General features: G+C 39.0%; 1 protein-coding gene across 14 annotated transcripts in view; it reads left to right on the plus strand.

Annotated features, from left to right (window-relative positions):
• The window catches only part of LOC139745942 (protein lap4-like), a 556,451-nt gene that overhangs the window by 234,378 nt on the left and 296,574 nt on the right, over nucleotides 1–25,499 (plus strand). For 10 of the 14 annotated variants that reach the window (XM_071656641.1, XM_071656649.1, XM_071656646.1 and 7 more), the window contains exons 12-18: nucleotides 74–193; nucleotides 1,974–2,093; nucleotides 13,511–13,585; nucleotides 17,267–17,458; nucleotides 20,152–20,175; nucleotides 24,081–24,171; nucleotides 24,361–24,548. In XM_071656641.1, the coding sequence (XP_071512742.1) occupies nucleotides 74–193; nucleotides 1,974–2,093; nucleotides 13,511–13,585; nucleotides 17,267–17,458; nucleotides 20,152–20,175; nucleotides 24,081–24,171; nucleotides 24,361–24,548 (810 nt within the window). The remainder of the gene's footprint in view (nucleotides 1–73; nucleotides 194–1,973; nucleotides 2,094–13,510; nucleotides 13,586–17,266; nucleotides 17,459–20,151; nucleotides 20,176–24,080; nucleotides 24,172–24,360; nucleotides 24,549–25,499) is intronic. The other 4 variants (XM_071656643.1, XM_071656648.1, XM_071656642.1 and 1 more) reach the window with 3 other exon arrangements.

The raw sequence follows: 25,499 nt of genomic DNA on the forward strand, positions 1-25,499 counted from the left end.
AAAGAATTTAAGAGATTGTGTGTAGTTGATTAATATCGGAAAGTATAACTCATCAGACAATGCCTTTTTTCAGAGCAATTTTGTGCGCCAAAACACTCCTCATCCACGGGATTTGAAGGCAAGGGCTGAAAGACTCTTTGGCAGAAGTTGCAGAACAAGTGATGTACCCCTTGTTACTGCTGGGGAACCCATGGTAAGACTTTTTCTCATAATAGAAATAAGTTGTTTGGAAATAACTTTTTCTTATCCAAGATTTTAGTAGGCCTGATCATCTTGTAATATTATATACTGGGGGTTCTTGCAAATTGATTGGGTTATGTTCCCTGTGATGTATCATTATTGTGAAATGTTGTTGTATAAATGACTGAAACCCACATTATAAGAGGTGTTATGTTCTAGACTAAACATTTACTTAGTCTAATTCTCATTTATGGATTTTGCCCAAAACAGCTTACCATCAGTATAACACACTCTATCATGATGTAAATGAAACTCTCTGCTTCAGCACTTATTGCCATATCACTTGTGAATCAGATGATATTCAGTGACTCTTACTGAGAATGCTGGTGATGGTGGAGTGATGTGGGAGGTTGAGTGAACAGTTAGCTGAGCCTTTTAAGTTTATCCATTTCACTATGTGATATTTGTTTGCTGTTGTATTCAGCTAGTATATTACCTACTTTAACATTTTCAGGTTAGGTATATCTCACTTTTATGGCACATTAAGAATAAGAAAACTTTTTCATTATGTGGTGACAATCAGTGGCTGTTTTCATTATATGGTGACACTCAGTGGCTGTAATATGATAAGAATAGATGCTCCAGGATTCCTTCTAAGAAAGACTTGAGTGGTATTACCCAGGATCTCATTTTAGAGGCTCCTACAGGCCAAGGTTGTGCTGTTTTCAGTTGTAGGGAAATGTGCACTTTCTCGAGTGAGAAGTTTTATTATGAGACTGCACTCCCAATGGTACAGCCTCATGAAAGGTGACTTTACACATGCTAGAACAGCCAGAGAGGAAACTATGCATTTGAGAACTGAGTGAATTAGACAAAGCAAAGTAATGTTGTTTAGAAAGCAGAGACTTATGCCACACATTACCAAATGATATGATATCAAAGGCTGTGACAAAAATTTTAACTAAAATCACAGTGAGAGGAGGTAAGTAGTACAGATGAAAAGATCACCAGTAAACCTAGCACTATGAAATCCATACCAGTGATCAGAAAGAAGGGACTGGGATTCTAAGTGTTTAACAAAGTGATAGTTTAGGAGTTTCAAAGACTTGGGAGATATCAGAAGTGAGTGATAGGTTGAAAGGTGGATGGGTACAGTGCTTTCCTTTCTTAGGGATAGACTGCACCAAGGCATACTTATAAGCAGTAGGAAAAGTGAGTTTTTAGATTTGGGCAAAATAGGCAAGCAAGGATTAAAGCTAGCTCATCTATTGTTGCACTTTTCTGTGAAGTTTCTTGTTTAAACTTCTTTCCTCAGTTTATTTAAGTTATTCACAATATCATCTGGTTAGATATACTTTACATAAACAGTTATCAGAAATCTTATTTTACCAAGCTTTGCTTCATATCTTAATATTCAACTTGAAAACATTAGTTTTTTCTTACCCTCACTGTTATTTAACTCACTGTTCCACATAGAAATGTTATACTCAAGAGAAGGATCCTTAGGGACCCCTGTCTGCATTTACTGTTTCCTCATTCAGTTGTTTTGATTCAATCTTTACTCTTATATTGTGAATTATATTCTTTCCCATTTTTTAAACTTTCCCTCTATATTTAAGGGTAGATGTATATATATTTTCTCCATCATTGTAAGTTTTACAGAACCATATGGAGTGACTAAATCAGAATTGATTTTCATATTATCTGTGATGTCATTGTACTCAAGGAAGCCCCATGACCTAAAATTTCATCTCAAAGCCCTCTTATTGAGTTGATGATTGGTGTTTCAACAGGACAAAGGTGAAGTTTTCCGTCCTCATCGAGTTTCTTCATCATCCCCAACACCTGGTCAAGCAAAAGAGGAAGTCAAGGAGGTTGCTGCTGAAGTGGAACTGCGACCAAAGCATCAGCAGGTGTGTTTATGGGTGCTAATATATGTTCTAGAATAATTTCATGCTAATAGAAAGAGATTATTACATTATCATTATGCTTAACTGCCATCCCCCTGCTCAGAAAGGGAATAGTAAAAAATCTATGGATAAAGAATTGAATATGAAACTAAACAGTGTTAAGAGACTTGTTCATTGTTATCTGCTTGGTTGTATCTATCTTTCCATATGTATATTATGATTAACTCCAATCCCAACTTTCATGGTGTGGATCAAATACTTATAGCATCCAAAAGACATTCACATTCATCCTCCACCATGCATAATGTTGTAAAGTGAAATATAGACTTCCACATTCGCACAAATGCATCTTAATCAAAAGCATGGGTATAAAGGATGTAAGGAAAAGGATAAAAGTACTTGGGCTTATAGCAAGAAAGGAGGTAAAGATGGGGATAATAAGGTTATAGTTAGGAAAAGCATGTGGAGTGCATTGGATCATGGGCTGAAATGCTGAAGTATGAAGAAAAAAGCGTGATAGAGTGGATGATTTGATATGTAATTTAGCATGGAAACAGAAGGTTTTGCTTGGAGATTGGATGACAGTTGTTATTGTTTGTTTATTTAGAGGAAAAGGTGCTAAGGATGTATGTAGCAATTATAGGGGAATAAGTTTGTTGAGCATACCAGGAAAAATGTATGCAAGTGTTGTTGATAGAGTGATGGAAGTGACTGAATGCAGAATGAGTGAGGAGTAAAGAGGTTTAAGGAAAGGTAAAGGTTATGTGGATCAGATTTCTGTGGTTGATAGAGTGATGGAAGTAACTGAATGTAGAATGAGTGAGGAATTAAGAGGTTTAAGGAAAAGTAAAGGTTATGTGGATCAGATTTTTGTGGTTAAAATGACTATAGAAAAGTACCCAGCTGAGGGTAAGAAGTTGTATGCAACTTTTGCGGGTGTGAAGAAAGCATGCGACAGTCAAGTGGAATTCTTTATGGGATGTGTTAGGAAATATAAGGGTAGGGGGGGACAACTGTTGGATGACATGAAAGTCTTCTTTAGAGTGGCAGATGCATGTGTAAGAGAGGATGGAAAGTTGGGGGAAAGTTTTGGTATACAGGTGGGTGTGATGGAGGGCTGTGTGATGTCACTGTGGCTTTTTAACATACATATGTTAAAAAGCGGGGAAGGGATGAACGCACGTAAGTATGAATATGTACATGTATATATATGTATATGTCTGTGTCTGTGTATGTATATGTATGCATATGTGCATGTATGGGCATTTATGTATATATGTGTGTATATGAGTGGAGGGACCATTCGTCATCTTTTTCCTGGCGCTACCTTGCTGATGTGAGAAACAGAGATTAAGTATAATAATGGTTTTAATGAATGTAGTGATGAAAGAAGTGAAAGCAAAACTAGGGAAAGGGGGGGTGCAGAGATTGAGTTTGGTGATGAGGAATGGTGGCTAGTGACAAGCTTGTTTGCAGATGATACTTTGTTGTTTGTTGAGAATGAATAGGAGTTCCAGAAGGTTAAGTGTATTTTGTGATGTGTGTAAGTGTAGGCTGTTGAAGTGGTAGTAGTTGATAGGTAACCAACACCCAGGGAGGTATATTACTAGTACTACCCGTCTGGGTATCAGGAGGGTTAATGATAGCTATGTAGTGAGCCAGTACTTAAATGGTTGTCAAGTTGCACTCCTCTGACTCAGGTAGCTGTCTTTTCTTTCTGCCTTACCCACATTTGTACTACTGGTAAATTTGTCCAGAAATAAGGCGGCGGTTTGGATGGTATTGCTGTGGAATTTATTGAAACAGGGGGTGACTGTGTTGTTGACTGGTTGGTGAGGATATTCAGTGTATGTATGGTTCATGGTGAAGTGCCTGAAGATTGGCAAAATGCATGCATAGTGTCATTGTACAAAGGCAAAGGGGATAAAGATGAGTGTCCAAATTACAGAGGTATAAGTTTGTTGAGTATTCCTGGGAAATTATATGGGAGGGTATTGATCGAGAGGGTGAAGGCATGTACAGAGCATCAGATTGGGGAAGAGCAGTGTGGTTTCAGAAGTGGTAGAGGATGTGTGGATCAGGTGTTTGCTTTGAAGAATGTATGTGAGAAATACTTAGAAAAGCAGATGGATTTTTATTAAGCATTTATGGATCTGGAGAAGTCATATGATAAGAGTTGATAGAGATGCTCTTTGGAAGATATTAAGAGTATATGGGGTGGGAGGTAAGTTGCTAGAAGCAGTGAAAAGATTTTACTAAGGATGTAAGGCATGTGTACGAATAGGAAGAGAGGAAAGTGATTGGTTCTCAGTGAATGTCGGTTTGCAGGAGGGATGCGTGATGTCTGCATGGTTGTTTAATTTGTTTATGGGTGGGGTTGTTAGGGAGGTGAATGCAAGAGTTTTGGAAAGAGGGGCAAGTATGCAGTCTGTTGTGGATGAGAGGGCTTGGGAAGTGAGTCAGTTGTTGTTTGCTGATGATACAGCGCTGATGGCTGATTCGGGTGAGAAACTGTAGAAGATGATGACTGTGTTTGATAAAGTGTGTGAAAGAATAAAGTTAAGAGTAAATGTGAATAAGAGCAAGGTTATTAGGTACAGAAGGGTTAAGGGACAGGTGAATTGGGAGGTAAGTTTGAATGGGGAAAAACTGGAGGAAGTAAAGTGTTTCAGGTATCTGGGAGTGGATTTAGCAGTGAATGGAACCATGGAAGCGGAAGTGAGTCAGAGGGTGGGGGAGGGGACGAAGGTTCTGGGAGCGTTGAAGAATGTGTGGAAGGCGGGAAGGTTATTTTGGAAAGCAAAAATAGGTATGTTTGAAGGAATAGGGGTTCCAACAATGTTCTGTGGTTGTGAGGTATGGGCTATTATAGATAGGGTTGTGTGGAGGAGGGTGGATGTGCTGGAAATGAGATGTTTGAGGACAATATGTGGTGTGAGGTGGTTTGATCAAGTAAGTGATGAAAGGGTAAGAGAGATGTGTGGTAATAAAAATAGTGTGGTTGAGAGAGCAGAAGAGGGTGTTTTGAAATGGATTGGTCACATGGAGAGAATGAGTGAGGAAAGATTGACGAAGAGGATATATGTGTCAGGGGTGGAGGGAACGAGAAGTGAGAGATCAAATTGAAGGTGGAAGGATGGAGTGAAAAAGATTTTGAGTGATTGGGGCCTGAACATACAGGAGGGTGAAAGGCATGCAAGGAATAGAGTGAATTGGAACGATGTGGTATACCGGGGCTGACGTGCTGTCAATGGATTGAACCAGGGCATGTGAAATGTCTAGGGTAAACCATGGAAAGAAGTGAGGGGCCTGGATGTGGAAAGGGAACTGTGGTTTCGGTGCATTACACATAACAGTGAGAGACTGAGTGTGAATGAATGTTGCCGTGTTGTCTTTTCCTAGCACTACCTTGTGCACACACGGGGGAAGAGGTGCCATTTCATGTGTGCTGGGGTGGCGGCAGGAATGGACGAAGGCAGCATGTATGAATATATACATGTGTATGTATGTATATGTCTGTGTATATATATTTATGTATATGTTGAAATGTATAGGTATGTATATGTGAGTGTGTGGGCTTTTATGTATATACATGTGTATGTGGGTGGGTTGGGCCATTCTTTCGTCTGTTTCCTTGTGCTACCTCGCTAATGCAGGAGACAGCGACAAGGTATAATAATATAATGTTAATATAATGTGATAATGTGTGGTATACCGGGGTTGACGTGCTGTCAGTGGATTGAATTGGGGCATGTGGGGCGTCTGGGGTGAACCATGGAGGGCTGTGTAGGTATGTATATTTGCGTGTGTGGATGTATGTATGTACATGTGTATGGGGGGGGGGGTTGGGCCATTTCTTTCGTCTGTTTCCTTGCGCTACCTCGCAAACGCGGGAGACAGCGACAAAGTATAAAAAAAAAAAAAAAAAATAATGTGATAATGATGTAATAATAATTTGTAGAGGTTTTCAGAAAAGAAGACAAAATTTTGAGGTGAAGAGAGTGGTGAGAGTAAGTGAGCTTGTGTGAGGAAGTACCAGGTGAGACTGAGTGCAGAATGGGAAAAGGTGAGAGCTAATGATGTAAGGGGAGTGGTGGAGGAATGGGATGTATTTAGGGAAGCATTGATAGCTTGCAGAAAAGATGCTTGTGGCATGAGAAGTGTGGGAGAGGGGAAGATTAGAAAGGGTAGTGAGTGATGGGATGAAGAAGTAAGATTATTTGCGAAAGAGAAGAGAGAGGCATTTGGACGATTTTTGCAGGGGAATAGTGCAAATGACTGGGAGATGCATAAAAGAAAGAGGCAGGAGGTCAAGAGAAAGATGCAAGAGGTGAAAAAGAGGGCAAATGAGAGTTTGGGTGAAAGAGTATCATTAAATTTTAGGGAGAATAAAAAGACATTTTGGAAATAGGTAAATAAAGTGGATAAGACAAGAGAACAAATGGGAACATTGGTGAAGGGGGCTAATGGGGAGGTAGTAACAAGTAGTGGTGATGAGAGAAGGAGATGGAGTGAGTATTTTGAATGTTTGTTGAATGTGTTAGATGATAGAGTGGCAGATATAGGGTGTTTTGGTCGAGGTGGTGTGCTAAATGAGAGGGTCAGGGAGAATGGTTTGGTAAACAGAGAAGAGGAGTGAAAGCTTTGCAGAAGATGAAAGCTGGCAAGGTGGTGGGTTTGGATGGTATTGCACTGGAATTTAATAAAAAAGGGGATGACTGTATTGTTGACTGGTTGGTGAGGTTATTCAGTGTATGTAAGGCTCATGGTGAAGTGCCTGAAGATTGGCGGAATGCATGTATAGTGCCATTGTACAAAGGCAAAAGGGATAAAGGTGAGTGTTCAAATTACAGAGCTATAAGTTTGTTGAGTATTCCTGGGAAATCAATGGGAGGGTATTGATTGAGAGGGTGAAGGCATGTACAGAGCATCAGATTGGGGAAGAGCAGTGTGGTTTCAGAAGTGGTAGAGGATGTGTGGATCAGGTGTTTGATTTGAAGAATGTAAGTGAGAAATACTTAAAAAAGCAGATGGATTTTTATTAAGCATTTATGGATCTGGAGAAGAGAGATGCTCTTTGGAAGGTATTAAGAGTATATGGTGTGGGAGGCAAGTTGCTAGAAGCAGTGAAAAGTTTTTATTAAGGATGTAAAGCATGTGTACGAGTAGGAAGAGAGGAAAGTGATTGGTTCCCAGTGAATGTTGGTTTGCGGCAGGGGTGCGTTATGTCTCCATGGTTGTTTAATTTGTTTATGGATGGGGTTGTTAGGTAGGAGAATGCAAGAGTTTTGGAAAGGGGCAAGTACGCTGTCTGTTGTGGATGAGAGGGCTTGGGAAGTGAGTCATTTGTTGTTCGCTGATGATACAGTGCTTGTGGCTGAATCGTGTGAGAAACTGTTCTTAAAGCTACTTCACTAATGCGGGAAATGGCGAATGGTATGAAAATGTATATGTATATATATATATATATATATATATATATATATATATATATATATATATATATATATTTTTTTTTTTTTTTTTTTTTTTCAAACTATTCGCCATTTCCCGCGTTAGTGAGGTAGCGTTAAGAACAGAGAACTGGGCCACTGAGGGAATATCCTCACCTGGCCCCCTTCTCTGTTCCTTCTTTTGGAAAATTAAAAAAAAATGAGAGGGGAGGATTTCCAGCCCCCCCTCTCCCTCCCCTTTTAGTCGCCTTCTACGACACGCAGGGAATACGTGGGAAGTATTCTTTCTCCCCTATCCCCAGGTATATATATATATATATATATATATATATATATATATATATATATATATATATTATTATTATTATTATTATTTTTATTATACTTTGTCGCTGTCTCCCGCGTTTGCGAGGTAGCGCAAGGAAACAGACGAAAGAAATGGCCCAACCCCCCCCCCCCCATACACATGTATATACATACGTCCACACACGCAAATATACATACCTACACAGCTTTCCATGGTTTACCCCAGACGCTTCACATGCCTTGATTCAATCCACTGACAGCACGTCAACCCCGGTATACCACATCGCTCCAATTCACTCTATTCCTTGTCCTCCTTTCACCCTCCTGCATGTTCAGGCCCCGATCACACAAAATCTTTTTCACTCCATCTTTCCACCTCCAATTTGGTCTCCCTCTTCTCCTCGTTCCCTCCACCTCCGACACATATATCCTCTTGGTCAATCTTTCCTCACTTATTCTCTCCATGTGCCCAAACCACTTCAAAACACCCTCTTCTGCTCTCTCAACCACGCTCTTTTTATTTCCACACATCTCTCTTACCCTTACTTTACTCACTCGATCAAACCACCTCACACCACACATTGTCCTCAAACATCTCATTTCCAGCACATCCATCCTCCTGCGCACAACTCTATCCATAGCCCACGCCTCGCAACCATACAACATTGTTGGAACCACTATTCCTTCAAACATACCCATTTTTGCTTTCTGAGATAATGTTCTCGACTTCCACACATTCTTCAAGGCTCCCAGAATTTTCGCCCCCTCCCCCACCGTATGATCCACTTCCGCTTCCATGTTTCCATCCGCTGCCAGATCCACTCCCAGATATCTAAAACACTTCACTTCCTCCAGTTTTTCTCCATTCAAACTCACCTCCCAATTGAATTGACCCTCAACCCTACTGTACCTAATAACCTTGCTCGTATTCACATTTACTCTTAACTTTCTTCTTTCACACACTTTACCAAACTCAGTCACCAGCTTCTGCAGTTTCTCACATGAATCAGCCACCAGCGCTGTATCATCAGCGAACAACAACTGACCCACTTCCCAAGCTCTCTCATCCCCAACAGACTTCATCCTTGCCCCTCTTTCCAAAACTCTTGCGTTCACCTCCCTAACAACCCCATCCATAAACAAATTAAACAACCATGGAGACATCACACACCCCTGCCGCAAACCTACATTCACTGAGAACCAATCACTTTCCTCTCTTCCTACACGTACACATGCCTTACATCCTCGATAAAAACTTTTCACTGCTTCTAACAACTTGCCTCCCACACCATATATTCTTAATACCTTCCACAGAGCATCTCTATCAACTCTATCATATGCCTTCTCCAGATCCATAAATGCTACATACAAATCCATTTGCTTTTCTAAGTATTTCTCACATACATTCTTCAAAGCAAACACCTGATCCACACATCCTCTACCACTTCTGAAACCACACTGCTCTTCCCCAATCTGATGCTCTGTACATGCCTTCACCCTCTCAATCAATACCCTCCCATATAATTTGCCAGGAATACTCAACAAACTTATACTTCTGAAATTTGAGCACTCACTCTTATCCCCTTTGCCTTTGTACAATGGCACTATGCACGCATTCCGCCAATCCTCAGGCACCTCAACATGAGTCATACATACATTAAATAACCTTACCAACCAGTCAATAATACAGTCATCCCCTTTTTTAATAAATTCCACTGCAATACCATCCAAACCTGCTGCCTTGCCGGCTTTCATCTTCCGCAAAGCTTTTACTACCTCTTCTCTGTTTACCAAATCATTTTCCCTAACCCTCTCACTTTGCACACCACCTCGACCAAAACACCCTATATCTGCCACTCTATCATCAAACACATTCAACAAACCTTCAAAATACTCACTCCATCTCCTTCTCACATCGCCACTACTTGTTATCACCTCCCCATTTGCGCCCTTCACTGAAGTTCCCACTTGCTCCCTTGTCTTACGCACTTTATTTACCTCCTTCCAGAACACCTTTTTATTCTCCCTAAAATTTAATGATACTCTCTAACCCCAACTCTCATTTGCCCTCTTTTTCACCTCTTGCTCTTTTTCTCTTGACCTCCTGTCTCTTTCTTTTATACATCTCCCACTCAATTGCATATATATATATATATATATATATATATATATATATATATATATATATATATATATATTCCCTGCGTGTCGTAGAAGGCGACTAAAAGGGGAGGGAGCGGGGGGCTGGAAATCCTCCCCTCTCGTTTTTTTTTTTTTTTTTTTTTTTCCAAAAGAAGGAACAGAGGGGGCAGGTGAGGATATTCCAAAAAAGGCCCAGTCCTCTGTTCTTAACGCTACCTCGCAAACGCGGGAAATGGCGAATAGTTTAAAAGAAAAAGAAAGGGAGGTAAATGCAAGAGTCTTGGAAAGAGGGGCAAGTATGAAGTCTGTTGGGGATGAGAGAGCTTGGGAAGTGAGTCAGTTGTTGTTCGCTGATGATACAGCGCTGGTGGCGGATTCATGTGAGAAACTGCAGAAGCTGGTGACGGAGTTTGGTAAAGTGTGTGGAAGAAGAAAGTTAAGAGTAAATGTGAATAAGAGCAAGGTTATTAGGTACAGTAGGGTTGAGGGTCAAGTCAATTGGGAGGTGAGTTTGAATGGAGAAAAACTGGAGGAAGTGAAGTGTTTTAGATATCTGGGAGTGGATCTGTCAGCGGATGGAAACATGGAAGCGGAAGTGGATCATAGGGTGGGGGAGGGGGCGAAAATTTTGGGAGCCTTGAAAAATGTGTGGAAGTCGAGAACATTATCTCGGAAAGCAAAAATGGGTATGTTTGAAGGAATAGTGGTTCCAACAATGTTGTATGGTTGCGAGGCATGGGCTATGGATAGAGTTGTGCGCAGGAGGATGGATGTGCTGGAAATGAGATGTTTGAGGACAATGTGTGGTGTGAGGTGGTTTGATCGAGTAAGTAACGTAAGGGTAAGAGAGATGTGTGGAAATAAAAAGAGCGTGGTTGAGAGAGCAGAAGAGGGTGTTTTGAAGTGGTTTGGGCACATGGAGAGAATGAGTGAGGAAAGATTGGCCAAGAGGATATATGTGTCGGAGGTGGAGGGAACGAGGAGAAGAGGGAGACCAAATTGGAGGTGGAAAGATGGAGTGAAAAGGATTTTGTGTGATCGGGGCCTGAACATGCAGGAGGGTGAAAGGAGGGCAAGGAATAGAGTGAATTGGAGCGATGCGGTATACAGGGGTTGACGTGCTGTCAGTGGATTGAATCAAGGCATGTGAAGCGTCCGGGGTAAACCATGGAAAGCTGTGTAGGTATGTATATTTGCGTGTGTGGACGTGTGTATGTACATGTGTATGGGGGGGGTTGGGCCATTTCTTTCGTCTGTTTCCTTGCGCTACCTCGCAACCGCGGGAGACAGCGACGAGGTATATATATATATATATATATATAAAAAAAAATATATATATATATATATATATATATATATATGTGAGAAACTGCAGAAGCTGGTGACTGAGTTTGGTAAAGTGTGTGAAAGAAGAAAGTTAAGAGTAAATGTGAATAAGTGCAAGGTTATTAGGTACAGTAGGGTTGAGGGTCAAGTCAATTGGGAGGTGAGTTTGAATGGAGAAAAACTGGAGGAAGTGAAGTGTTTTAGATATCTGGGAGTGGATCTGGCAGCGGATGGAAACATGGAAGCGGAAGTGGATCATAGGGTGGGGGAGGGGGCGAAAATTCTGGGAGCCTTGAAGAATGTGTGGAAGTCGAGAACATTATCTCGGAAAGCAAAAATGGGTATGTTTGAAGGAATAGTGGTTCCAACAATGTTGTATGGTTGCGAGGCGTGGGCTATGGATAGAGTTGTGCGCAGGAGGATGGATGTGCTGGAAATGAGATGATTGAGGACAATGTGTGGTGTGAGGTGGTTTGATCGAGTAAGTAACGTAAGGGTAAGAGAGATGTGTGGAAATAAAAAGAGCGTGGTTGAGAGAGCAGAAGAGGGTGTTTTGAAATGGTTCGGGCACATGGAGAGAATGAGTGAGGAAAGATTGACCAAGAGGATATATGTGTCGGAGGTGGAGGGAACGAGGAGAAGAGGGAGACCAAATTGGAGGTGGAAAGATGGAGTGAAAAAGATTTTGTGTGATCGGGGCCTGAACATGAAGGAGGGTGAAAGGAGGGCAAGGAATAGAGTGAATTGGAGCGATGTGGTATACCAGGGTTGACGTGCTGTCAGTGGATTGAATGAAGGCATGTGAAGCGTCTGGGGTAAACCATGGAAAGCTGTGTAGGTATGTATATTTGCGTGTGTGGACGTATGTATATACATGTGTATGGGGGTGGGTTGGGCCATTTCTTTCGTCTGTTTCCTTGCGCTACCTCGCAAACGCAGGAGACCAAAAAAAAAAAAAAAGAAAAAAAAAAAAAAAGTCTAACAGAAAGATCCTTACCGGTCTGCCCAACATAAAACGTATCACAATTTCTACATGGCACTTTATAGATGCATCCAGGAGAATTTTATGGTGAATTCCTGATTAAGATATTCTTTATAGTATTATTGTTGCTGAAGGCACGAAAGTGCACTTGGGAACTTATCGTGTTTCATTTTCCCCTTGGACTCGCACAACTCTATTTATAGCCCACGCCTCGCAACCATATAGCATTGTTGGAACCACTCTTCCTTCAAACATACCCATTTTTGCTTTCCGAGATAAAGTTCTCGCCTTCCACACATATTTTAATGCTCCCAGAACTTTCGCCCCTACTTTCCCCCTCCCCCACCCTGTGGCTCACTTCCGCTTCCATGGTTCCATCTGCTGCCAAATCCACTCCCAGATATCTAAAACACTTCTCTTCCTCCAGTTTTTCTCCATTCAAACTTACCTCCCAATTGACTTGTCCCTGAACCCTACCTACTGTACCTGATAGCCTTGCTCTTATTCACATTTACTCTCACCTTTTTTCTTTCACACACTTTGCCAAACTCAGTCACCATCTTCTGCAGTTTCTCACATGAATCAGCCACCAGCACTGTATCATCAGTGAATAACAACTAACTAACTTCTCAAGCTCTCTCATCCACAACAGACTGCATACTTGCTCCTTTCTCCTAAACTCTTGCATTCCCCCCTCTAACAACCCCATCCTTAAACAAATTAAACAACCATGGAGACATCAGGCACCCCTGTCACAAACCGACATTCACTGAGAACTAATCACTTTCCTCTCTTCCTACTCGTACACATGCCTTACATCCTTGATAAAAACTTTTCACTGCTTCTAACAACTTGCCTCCCACACCATATAATCTTAATACCTTAATACTTTTCAAAGCAAACACCTGATCCACACATCCTCTACCACTTCTGAAATTGCACTGCTCTTCCCCAATCTGATAGTTAAAAAATGGTTCAATCTGATTGTTAAAAAATGGTATGTATTATATCTGAAACATAGATAAAAAATGGTATGTATTATATCTGTTATCCCTTCAGCAGTGCAGAGATCAAGGAAGGTCAGATATGAAAGAAGTTCATGTGATCTTTCAATATCATTGCATATTAGTGAATAGATTTTTAGAAAGTAACAGAAGCATGCATGATCTGATTTCTTTTTTCTCAGTCTTCTGTTCTTTCCTCTTTTATAGGAGGTACGCAAAGAGGCAGAAACATGTGCATCTGAGGAGGAACAAGTTGAAGCCAATGTTGATGACAACTTTGAGGTAATTGGCATAATAATTTGAAAGTAAATAAAAACTGCAATGTGTGATAAATGTATTATAACTTTCTCACAATGACAGATGTATGACCTAGCACCCAACTCCTGTGCAGAGAATTTTTGGATGCTTGGAAAACTTGTGATATGACTAACAGGAGGCAAGGTACTTAACCATGATTACTAATATGTATACCTTATCTGGATACAGTAGGTTATATTGCTGTGTAGAGGCATCAGATGACATGTTACATCAGTTAACAAAAACCAATTAGTGCTGTAAGACATAAAAGTACTTTGTTTTTTATCTACTCCAGCTTAACCTAATAACCTTACTTTTATTCACATAAACTCTAAGCTTCTTCCTTTCACATGTTATTCCAAACTCAGATACCAGCTTCTGCAGTTTCTCACTTGTCAGCCAACAGAACTGGCTCTTCCATAAACAGCAACTGATTCTTTTTTTGAGCTCCCCAACCATATCGTAATGTAAACCCTCCCCATTCTCCAAGACCCTTGTATTAACCTGTCTTATCACCCTCCCTATAAACAGATTAAGTAGTAGCTTAAACATAACCCAGTGTTCATGCAGACCCATTGTCATCTGGAACCACTCTCCCTCCTCCCTTATTTGCTCACATGCTTTGTTTTCTCAATAAAATGTCCTCATTACTTCTCATGGCTGCCCTCCCATGCAATATATTCCTAACACCTTCACAAGGTATCTCTGTCAACCCTGACTTACACTTTCTTCAGATCTGTAAATGCCATGTACAGATTTCTCTTTCTTAGTGTATTTATCACACAAACTTTTCAAAGCAAATATTTGATCCACTTATCCTCTGCCACTCCTAAAGTCACGTTTTTGCTGTGTGATGCTCTTTGCATGTCACCACTACTTTCCCATACAACTTTTCAGGTATACTCAATGATCTTGTACCTCTGTACCCTTCATAGTCTCTTACCTCTGTACCACATTGCTCCTTCTCAGTCTCATACCTCTGTACACATTTCTCCTTTTTAATCTCCACCACCCTGTGAATCACTACTTTTCCATACAACTTGCTAGGTTTACTCAACAGCCATATACATTTTTGATATTAACATTTACTTATATACCTCTTACCTTTATATAAAGGCTCTTTACAGGCATTCTGCCTGTCTTTAGGCACCTCACCATGAGCTGTAAATGCCTTGAAAATCCTGAGTAATTAATCGACATTGGAAATCGTAATTAATCAGTCAGTAACACTGTAAATAAATCAACAACAGCACCAACTTGTTTCATGAGAAATTTATCTGTTGGCCCTTCCACTTTTGTTGCTTTGTCACACTTTATCTTGTGCAAGGCTTTCATTACTTCTCTATTCAACAAACTATTTGCAGCGACTCTTTTGCTGTGTATCTGCATGTCCCAAACATCCCACATCTGTCAATCAGTCATTTAATGTATTTGACAGTTTTTCTAAATGCTCATTCCAACTCTTCTTTACTTCTTTCCTGCTACCACTCTTCCTCTTACTAATCCCCTCACTTGTTCTCCTGTTATTATCATACTATTTATCTTCTAAAACATTTCTTGTTCTCCCTAAAACTTTTCTTCTTCCTAAAGTTTGCTGATATTCTCTCATTTGCCCTTTTTTTTTCTACCCAGCAAGTACCTCTTAACCTCCCGCAGCTGTCTTTTGTACATCTCCCATTAACTTTTGCTCCTTTCCTGCAGGTAGCACCCATACTCCTTTATTTTCTGTTTCACTAGGAACTTAGATTCCTCTTCCCTTTACTCTACCCTCAGTCAAATGCCCACTTCCCACCTAATTCATACCATGCACTTCATCCACACTTGTAAGCAGTGCATGATAAATTGTCTTTCATTCCAAGCCCACTCATCTGCTTTTGTTTGTTCTTGTTGTATGCCACTCTTCACTCAATCTCTCCTGGTATTTTTGCGCACAATCATTTTCTCTAAGATGACTTATTTTCCCTACTCTCTTTCCATCCATGCTATTTTCTCTTTTTCGGAAGCCATAAGAAACTTTCATACTCACCTCCATTAACAGGTAAATGGCCACATATCTCACCAGCTACCTTTCTCAACACACTCACATCCAAGAGTCTCTGCTTTGCATATCTGTCAGCTAGTAATGCCCACTTGCCATTAACCTCATTAATAGACATATGCTTATGTATGCACTATTAATTTTTACCTTGTATTTCTAGTCATCAAAACTTCTTCAGCACAGTTTGAAAAGCTTTTCACCATTTTTATTGCACTTGGAACTCCTTTCCCCCTATTTATACCTTAAAATGCCTCTGCCCATTCCTTGCAAATCTCCTGCCACTGATACTAGGGGGCCTTGAATTATAATGTTTCTTGTTGTGACGTTTTGGACTTATGTTGTTTTAGTATTAGAATACTGTGTATTGACATATGACACTGCTACAAAATGTCAGATTAGAACAATGCAGATTTTTTATTAGAAACACTTTTTTAGATAAAAAAATAATTTCTTTAATAATAAAGTATTATTTATTTATTTATATATTATACTTGATCACCATATTTAATTTAAGGTTTTTGTATACTAATCATGCATATTTTCATTATTTCTTAACAAGAGACCATTTGATTTGTATCTCTGGCTGGGAAAACATATTATTTTGTGTTTGCTGATACCCCATTATTTATCACTTCCCCAGTAAGTGTAGACATTTCAGTGTCTTGAGGGAAAGTTAAAGATATTCTGAGGAGTACACAACGTAAGGCTATCACTTATGAGGTTGAATAAGAGGTGCTTATGAGGTTTGATAATGGTCCAATATCATGAAACTTACTGAAAATAAAGAGAATGAAGTATGTGAAAGCCCAGCCTCGAAGCTAAAATGACTATTCCATATACAACATAGAGAAATGAAAAACTTGCATTGGAAAATTATGAAAGCATTTAAAAGAAAACATTACATGTTTCAGATATTTCTGAATGAACTCAGAATTGATAGTTATGTAATGCAGGTGGCAGTAGAGAAGAACAGTATTATTCATCATCCAAGACATGCAGTAAGCACTAAGTGCTAGCCCAGCCATTTTTGCAAACTCTCATTGTAGGTACTTTTAGGTAGGCATTCTCATTAACCCTAGACCTTATCCTTTGGTTGGACATTCCTAGACTGTTCTTCCCTCATCCTTTTGAGCTTAGTTTTACTCCTAGCCAGATCATCCATGTTTCTTTAATGTACTACCTTTCACCCTTTCTCTCACTGTGGTTACATCCCATCCCCATACATGCAACACTCCAGCCAGAGCATTCAAGGAGGATAAACACTCCTTTTTAAGTTCTTTCATCTGATTTCTGGTGTAGAAGCTGTTTTGTGGTGACCGTTGAATATAACATCTTAACAGACATTTCTAATGATGGCCATTTGTTAAGCCTTGCCTGTCAAGGATTTCTTTCGATGGCTGCTGTTTGAGCATTACAGATGGTTACCTTTGTAGTCATTGCTCTTGTATTTTTCCTTGAATTATTACTCCTTTTCATTTTTTCTTTTATTTGTTTATTTAGTATTTTTTTTTCGTCCAAGTCAGTCATGGTAACAACTCTTCAGATGCATTTACAGTATCCTTATGTTTTGAAGTGAAGATTTGGAATGGAAATGTAATGTACTTTTTTTAACAACTGTAAATTTTCAGGTTGATGGTGAAAAGCATGTGGGCTTCTCCATTGAGAGTGAAAATGCAGAAGTTCCGGAAGAAGGTCAAGAAAGTAATGAAAGGCCAAGTCGTCTGCATCGTAGAGATACGCCTCATCATCTGAAAAACAAAAGGATAAGCCCCGCCACAAAAAGTGCAGACTTAGAAAAAGTTGCTTCCATTATCGCTCAGGTTAGTTGAGCAATCTCTTGTATTTCATCATCAGTATTTTACATGAATAACATATATGGTATACTGCTGTACTTTCAAGGAGGCAAGTTACATGTAAGTAAGAAAACAGGGTAAAACCAAATGATTTATTCGTTTATTTTTTTTTATACAGGGTGGTTGTTTTATGCTCATGGGGCCTTATCTTTTGAACCTTATGTCCTTTTAAACTTGCACATGCTGTCTGCATTTACTATTTCCTCATTCAGTTTATCCCATTCATCCAACACTCTTTTAATTTAATCGTACTTTTTATATCCTTATTTTAGCAAGTTTTGTGTTTGATTACATGTTAAAAATATTTTTAATGCAAAGAAATAGATATATTGCAAGAGAGGTATGAACTGAATGAGAAAATGGTAGATGCACACTTTGAAGTGTTATATGATAGTAGTGAAGGGTCAAGGACTGGTGGCCCATTAATGTAAAACTCCATACAGTACAAATAAGTGATTATGTTTATTTTAAGAGTATGAATCTGGGGTAGACATTTTGATATTGGTGTTATGATTTATTTATAGGTAATGAGGAGGAGAGGTGAATATTAATTTGAAAACATATGTGTGGAAATAAAAAGAGCGTGGTTGAGAGAGCAGAAGAGGGTGTTTTGAAATGGTTTGGGCACATGGAGAGAATGAGTGAGGAAAGATTGACCAAGAGGATATATGTGTCGGAGGTGGAGGGAATGAGGAGAAATGGGAGACCAAATTGGAGGTGGAAAGATGGAGTGAAAAAGATTTTGTGTGATCGGGGCCTGAACATACAGGAGGGTGAAAGGAGGGCAAGGAATAGAGTGAATTGGATTGATGTGGTATACCGGGGTTGACGTGCTGTCAGTGGATTGAATCAGGGCATGTGAAGCGTCTGGGGTAAACCATGGAAAGTTGTGTGGGGCCTGGATGTGGAAAGGGAGCTGTGGTTTCGGGCATTATTGTATGACAGCTAGAGACTGAGTGTGAACGAATGGGGCCTTTGTTGTCTTTTCCTAGTGCTACCTCGCACACATGAGGGGGGAGGGGGATGGTATTCCATGTGTGGCGAGGTGGCGATGGGAATGAATAAAGGCAGACAGTGTGAATTGTGTGCATGGGTATATATGTATGTGTCTGTGTGTATATATATGTGTACATTGAGATGTATAGGTATGTATATTTGCGTGTGCGGACGTGTATGTATATACATTGTGTATGGGGGTGGATTGGGCCATTTCTTTCGTCTGTTTCCTTGCGCTACCTCACAAATGCGGGAGACAGCGACAAAGCAAAATAAAAAAATAAAATAAATATATTAGAATGTAAAGGCTGTGGAAATAGGTTTAGAGAAAAAGAAACTGTGTGCACTATTTCTGGGTTAAGAAAGAGTGATGGCAAAATTAGGGTACGAGAATTTTAGGGCACTTCAGTTCTGTAGTAATCATGAATGACAGCTGCATTGCAATAGGAGCTATTGCAGTAGAGGTAGCCTTGATTTGATAATGACTTTTGATTTGAATGTGATTGATTATACAGTCCTGGGACCCTCTTTTATGGGGCTACTGCAGCTTCAAGGCTGTGCTACAATCTGTAGCACGGAAAGAATGAACTCCTTGGAGTGAGAAGTATTTCAAAGAGATTGTACTCCTTTTCATCCATCAATAGTGATACAACCTTGCTTAATGTGATTATTCATATATGGCATAACTACAAACATGATAGCTTGGTGACGTATGATGATGAGAATGAATCTTCAAATCGGTTGTGTGAGTTCTTTATTCATCAGACATTTCTTCATCAAAATGTTTTTTTTTTTTGTTGTGTTTATGAACATGGAGCATTTTGTGAGATGAGGGGTGATAGGAAGATTACAAGTACATCAGAGCTGTGGTAGAATGTAGTGTTTATCAAATTTCTTTAAAGCAGATAATGATTTTCTTTTTGATGAATCGGAGGAAGAGATTAGTAATGTAGAACAGTAATTTGATATTTTTTTTGTGTGATAAGAGTTATGTATTTCCCCCTGTTTAGTTTCAAAAAACTTTAGTTCAGCCTTGTGATAACATGTGTCTGCTGGGCTTAAGCATATCCTCCACTATGGCATGGAAATCCCACATTCTCAGCATCACAAAGTCTGCTTCCCCAAATCATATATACAGGGGTTTTATTTGCCCAAATATAGGACACCAATTTGAAAATCAGTTATTGAGTTTTGAAGAATCTGGAATATTAGAATATTTCTGAGTAAACATGAGTATTTTGTGTACTTTGATTTCCATGTTAGAGGACCTCTTCATAGTGATCAACTTGAATATCTCGATATAAAGACATATCTTGTAAGGTTTTCAGTTAATTATATGTTGAACTAGAAGTGCCTTTGGGTGACTTTTTTTCTAATATATATCTTGTAGGAGTGATAACATTGCTTAGGTTTTCATATTCTGTATATTAGATTTACACAATGTTTCAGAGCAAAACTTAGAAAGATTAGATTTCATTAACATGTTTCATTGACTAATATCTAGTTTAAGATAAAATCTGTGATAGATATATTATCATGTTTGTAATGTAGTACATTGTCAAGAGGGACATTATTTACATTCATCATGTTCTTGAAGTTTCTATTAATGGTTATATAATCTTCCTTTCCAAAACGTCATTAATGGATTCATCGTTTATATCCAGCCACTGCGAAGTGAATTGCGCAGAGTAAGTTACTGTATTGCACTTCTGTGGCTTTAAAGGACTCAGCATTTTCACTAATTTATGAGCCTTAAAAGTGTCTCTTTTACAGTATTCAATAGATCAGGCTTGTTCTAAAGTATTTATGTTATTTACCTTATTGCTGTTTTCTGTTACATGTATATTACATGTTATTTATTTTATTTATTATACTTTGTCACTGTCTCCCGCATTAGCGAGGTAGTGCAAGGAAACAGATGAAAGATTGGCCCAACCCACCCACATACACATGTATATACATACACATCCACACACGCACATATATATACCTATACATCTCAACGTATACATATATATACACACACAAACTTTTTTTCTTTTTCTTTCAAACTATTCGCCATTTCCCGTGTTAGCAAGGTAGCATTAAGAACAGAGGACTGGGCCTCTGAGGGAATATCCTCACCTGGCCTCCTTCTCTGTTCCTTCTTTTGGATAATTAAAAAAAAACGAGAGGGGAGGATTTCCAGCCCCCGCTCCCTCCCCTTTTAGTTGCCTTCTACGACACGCAGGGAATACGTGGGAAGTTTCTTTCTCCTCTATCCCCAGGGATAACACACACACACAGACATATACATATATACACATATACATAATATACAGAGACATATACATATTTTTTTTTTTTTTTCTCCAAAAGAAGGAACAGAGAAGGGGGCCAGGTGAGGATATTCTCTCTAAGGCCCAGTCCTCTGTTCTTAACGCTACCTCGCTAATGCGGGAAATGGCGAATAGTATGAAAGATATACATATATACACATATACATAATTCATACTGTCTGCCCTTATTCTTTCCCATCACCACCCCGCCACACATGAAATGACAACCCCCTCCCCCACATGTGCGCAAGGTGGCACTATTACATGTAGGACAGCATATTTGTTTCTTATGGTAAGAGTAACATGTTTAGAATTCTCAAATAATTGTCATTACTACTCATCCATGCACATTCATAAATACAATAATGACAGGATAGTTGAATTTCCAGTTATATACCTTTTACCTCCCAGTCCCAAGATCCCTTTCAGTGGGGCTTCGCAAGAAAAGAACTGAATGCGAAGCATACTGAGGTGTGATTGTGGTGAAGGGATTTTTTTTATTATTTTGCAAGTTTTAAGTGTTTGTTGTTGTTAGATAGCTAATGCAGATGCTCCCGACATATGTCCAAGTTCCGTTATGACTGCCTTGTCAGATCTCGAAATGGATGCAAGTCAGATGTATGTCAACATGGCATGTAGAATTCTTATACATGTACAGCATTCTTTTATCCTACTCAATTTCTGTCATGATTATCTTGTTTTTTATTAACTGTAGTTTCTTTTTACCTTGTATTTAAGATTCTTTAGTTCAGGGATTTATTCATCCAAACTTTCAATAAACTTTTCGGGAGCTCCTTCATCAGCCTTTGCTGCTTCACCCGTGATTCAAATGTTGTGTAAGCTATATCCTCTTTTAAATTTGTTGAACCAACCATGAGTTGCTGTGAAGTTCTTAATATAATCCTCTCCTGCTGACTCCTTTGAAGTCTCAAAGAGGCTTCTAGCCTTCGCTTGAATTGTTAGTTGTTATTAAGCTTAGTGGTACACATTTTGACTTTGATCTTCCATCCACAGCATCAACAACTTTACCACTTCATGGATGGGCCCTTGTCATTGCTTTGTTATTATCATAGACTTCATACTTACTGAACCTTTCACTGCTTCACGCATTTTTTATTTGTCCTTTAAAATTATGGAGATCATTGAATGGGACAGCTGTAGATCACATGCACTCCCATCAACTTATTTTCCTCCTTCATATTGGGTAATTAATTTCATTTTCAATTCCAAATGGAGTGTCTTCCTCAGCTTCTTGCCAGATCTATCAACATGTGATGGGTTTTCCTCTTGTTCGTCATCTTCTTTGGGGTTTAATACAAAAATGGTCTAATCCAGCATGAAATTTCATTAGATTCACTTGAACAATGTTTGCTTACTTAATGGTAACTTGGAGCGATAACTGAGAGAGATGCTATGATGTACACAATTCTGGAATCATCAGAAATTCAGCACTGTATGCCCACAACCGTTAGCACTGGTGGACATATGACCAAATGTAACTTTTATAATTACGTATATTTTTAACATTTTTTTCCGGTTGTATGTACATGGTTGTAAACCGCATAGGTCATAACTCGGGAGCATCTGTAATTGTTTTTGACTGTTCTTGCTTTGTATGGTTTGCATCATTGTATTATTTTCTATATTGAACAGCTTGTGGAGATAAGATTAGAAAGGACTGGTAGTTGGGTATACCTTGTTTGAAAAGAGAGACATACATTAGCATACAGATGTGGATGAGAAGTAAATACCTATACCTGCTTGTAATGATGTAAAGAATATTGTCTTCTGAAGTATACATAGTTTATAAGACATCATGTAAGCAACACTTAATGAATAGAATAGCTCATTTGATTAGTTCCATTGTTTGTAAATATGAGTGATCATATGTATGTTGGGCTAGGAACTTATTAGAATTTTTTGAAGCTCATTCCAGTTCACTCTATCCCATGCATGCCTTTCCTCCTCCTGCATGTTCAGGCCATGATCGCTCAAAATCTTTTTCACTCCACACTTCCATCTCCAGTTTGGTCTCCAACTTAGGTAGGGGAGAAAGAATTCTAACTCCATATTCCTTGCGTGTTTAAAAAATGCAACTAGAGTGAGTGGAAGCAGGGGCTAGATACCACCCCCTCATTCTAGAATTTCATTTTCTAAAAGAGGGAACACCGGATGTATATTTCATATTGATAATTGCATTGGTTTCATATATGTAGTGCTTTCTAATGCATGTTGCCTGATTATTGGTATCATTGGTTCTTTGAAGTTGCAGATATAAAGAGATGGTTTTCTAACTTAGTTTTAAAGATAATTATATTATTATTTGGAGAAAACAGTTATGTGTTTGGACTTCTGTATATTGTTCTTAGTCTGGCAGCACATTCCTTAGAAGCCTTTTTCAGATATGAATAAGTCATTGTATGTATACTGTATGTGTACTTATGACTGACTTGAAATGGGTAATAATGGAACAGATTAAGGGAATATTAGAATAAAAGTTCTATGTAATTCATGTTTAGGATCAGAGGTATGAGGTTGCCAGAGGAGTGATTTGTGATCTTGTGTTGTGCAGGTAATTTGTGTTTGAGAGTTGGGAAGTGAACAGAGATGTAGTTTTTGGTTATTGAATTAACCTAAATATGCAAATGAAAAATTGATAAGAACTTAAATTGATTTGGAAGCCTTTGTTCATTCTTTTTACTTGAGCCCAAGGTAAAGGAATATGTGAGTGAACTGAGTGGTTGAATGAACTCTTTCCACCTCATCATGTATATGGGAATGGAGTTAAGGATAATTGATATATGAAAAATATTATGGTATAGTGAGAAATGTTATGAAACTTAAATTGCAGTATATTCATATTGAGATATTGTGTGTAAGAAATGATATGATGAGTGATGGTGAAGCTAGAAAAGTAAGTGTATGATTTGAAATTTCAAACTTGCCCCAAAAGTTTAAGGTACAGTTGATGTACAGTTTCAAGTCTGTGTTCAGCATTTGACACGAAAAGCATGTGATGTAATTTTGTATAATCATTTAAAAGAAGAAAAGTTAAGTAGAAATGTGCTCGTTGTAACACAACTTTGCTCTTTGGTATTTTGTGCTTGCGCAATGTTTATATCAGAATCTCTTATCCATACAGTGCCCTTAGAGGTAGCCTTATCATGGTTAGTTGATATTTTTAAAGATTTTTGTAATTGATTGAAAATTATTCCTTGATTTAACTTCGACAAAAGCTGTGTTAATGAAACACTCACTTTTGAAAAAAATTTCAGCAACAGGCATTGCAGCGTGGAGATGGTAGTGAAGCTGACAATACTCATGATCATGCCACTTCAGAATCTGATGTTGACAGTCGTTCCATCGGTAAGAGAAAAATTTGCTGAAGATTGAGAATGCAATTTGTAGATAGTTTTAGAAATTGCTGGAACGCCAGATAATGCTGTTACACAGTTTTGTTACTCTTGTCCAATAATGACATACTCCTTCAGTATTATGAAAATTACAACCAGGAATATGGTGTTTCTTAAGTGAATTTTAATCTAATAATTTCAGTCTCAGACTCAGGTCCCTCAGTAGTTGTTGAGGAGAAGAGGATGGAGGTGATTGTTGAGCGCACCACTGGTGGCCTTGGGTTGTCAATAGCAGGAGGCCGAGGATCAACACCTTATAAAGGAGATGATGAGGGGATTTTCATTTCAAGAGTTACTGATGCTGGGCCTGCTTATCTTGCTGGATTAAGGGTAAGTTGAACTCAGCTTTGAAGTATCAGATTTTTTTTACCTATTTGTCTCTCAAGCTGTAGCAAGGTAGCACAGTAGCCTAATTTGCACACATCTTTTCTTTAGCTGTTATTTATAGTGTACCACAGCCAGTGCCTCCCATCCAAAGGCAAGCTAGAGAGTGGATGTGATGTTGCTCCTGGTGCAACCTCTCTTATGCCAGAAACTGGTAGTAGGTTGTTGACAACAGCCACCCAGGGTGGTAATACAGTCCTAACTGAGGAGCGTTAGTGGTGCCTGGAACCATCTCTCCATGTCAGGATTGCTGGTCTTACTTTCTCTCATCAAATCAGGACTACCAGGCTAGCTCTACCATCTTACTTTTACAAACACCATACACCTAATCAAACCTTGCTTATTATTATTCCTCTTTTTTCACTTGAGTACTTTCTGCCAATTCCAGTCCTCTCAAACACTTATAAGTATCATCATGACATTGTCCATCATATCTGTGGCTCTGAGTCCCTGGCATCATGGGGTGCGAAGAATTGAGGTTTGTGCTTGACTTCTGCCAATGAGAGGGAGGGCTCTGACAGTAGTAGTACTGGCCCTTCCCATGTCCTTTCTCTTTCTGTTAAACCTTCAGTTATTTCTACTCACTTTACCAACATTCATGGTCTCTCTAATGATTTTTCCTCAGTTGAACACCATCTGTCTAGTACCTCTCCTAATAACCCATTTCTGTCTGAGACACAGTTGTCTATTGTTCTCAATAGACCCTTTTTCAAATCTAACTATAACCGCCGCTAACAATTCTGGTTCACAGGTGGTGTTTGTATTTATTCCAACATCAACACACCTGTTGCATGCCTTAAGGACCTTGAGTCTCCAAACTTTGATGTTATGTGGTTCAAGGTCTTCTGTTTTGCCTATTGCTTTCCTAATTCTATGAATTTTATATCCTTCTTTGAG

This window comes from Panulirus ornatus, chromosome 63 (genome assembly GCF_036320965.1).
Source record: "Panulirus ornatus isolate Po-2019 chromosome 63, ASM3632096v1, whole genome shotgun sequence".
NCBI classification, from domain to species: Eukaryota; Metazoa; Arthropoda; class Malacostraca; order Decapoda; family Palinuridae; genus Panulirus; species Panulirus ornatus.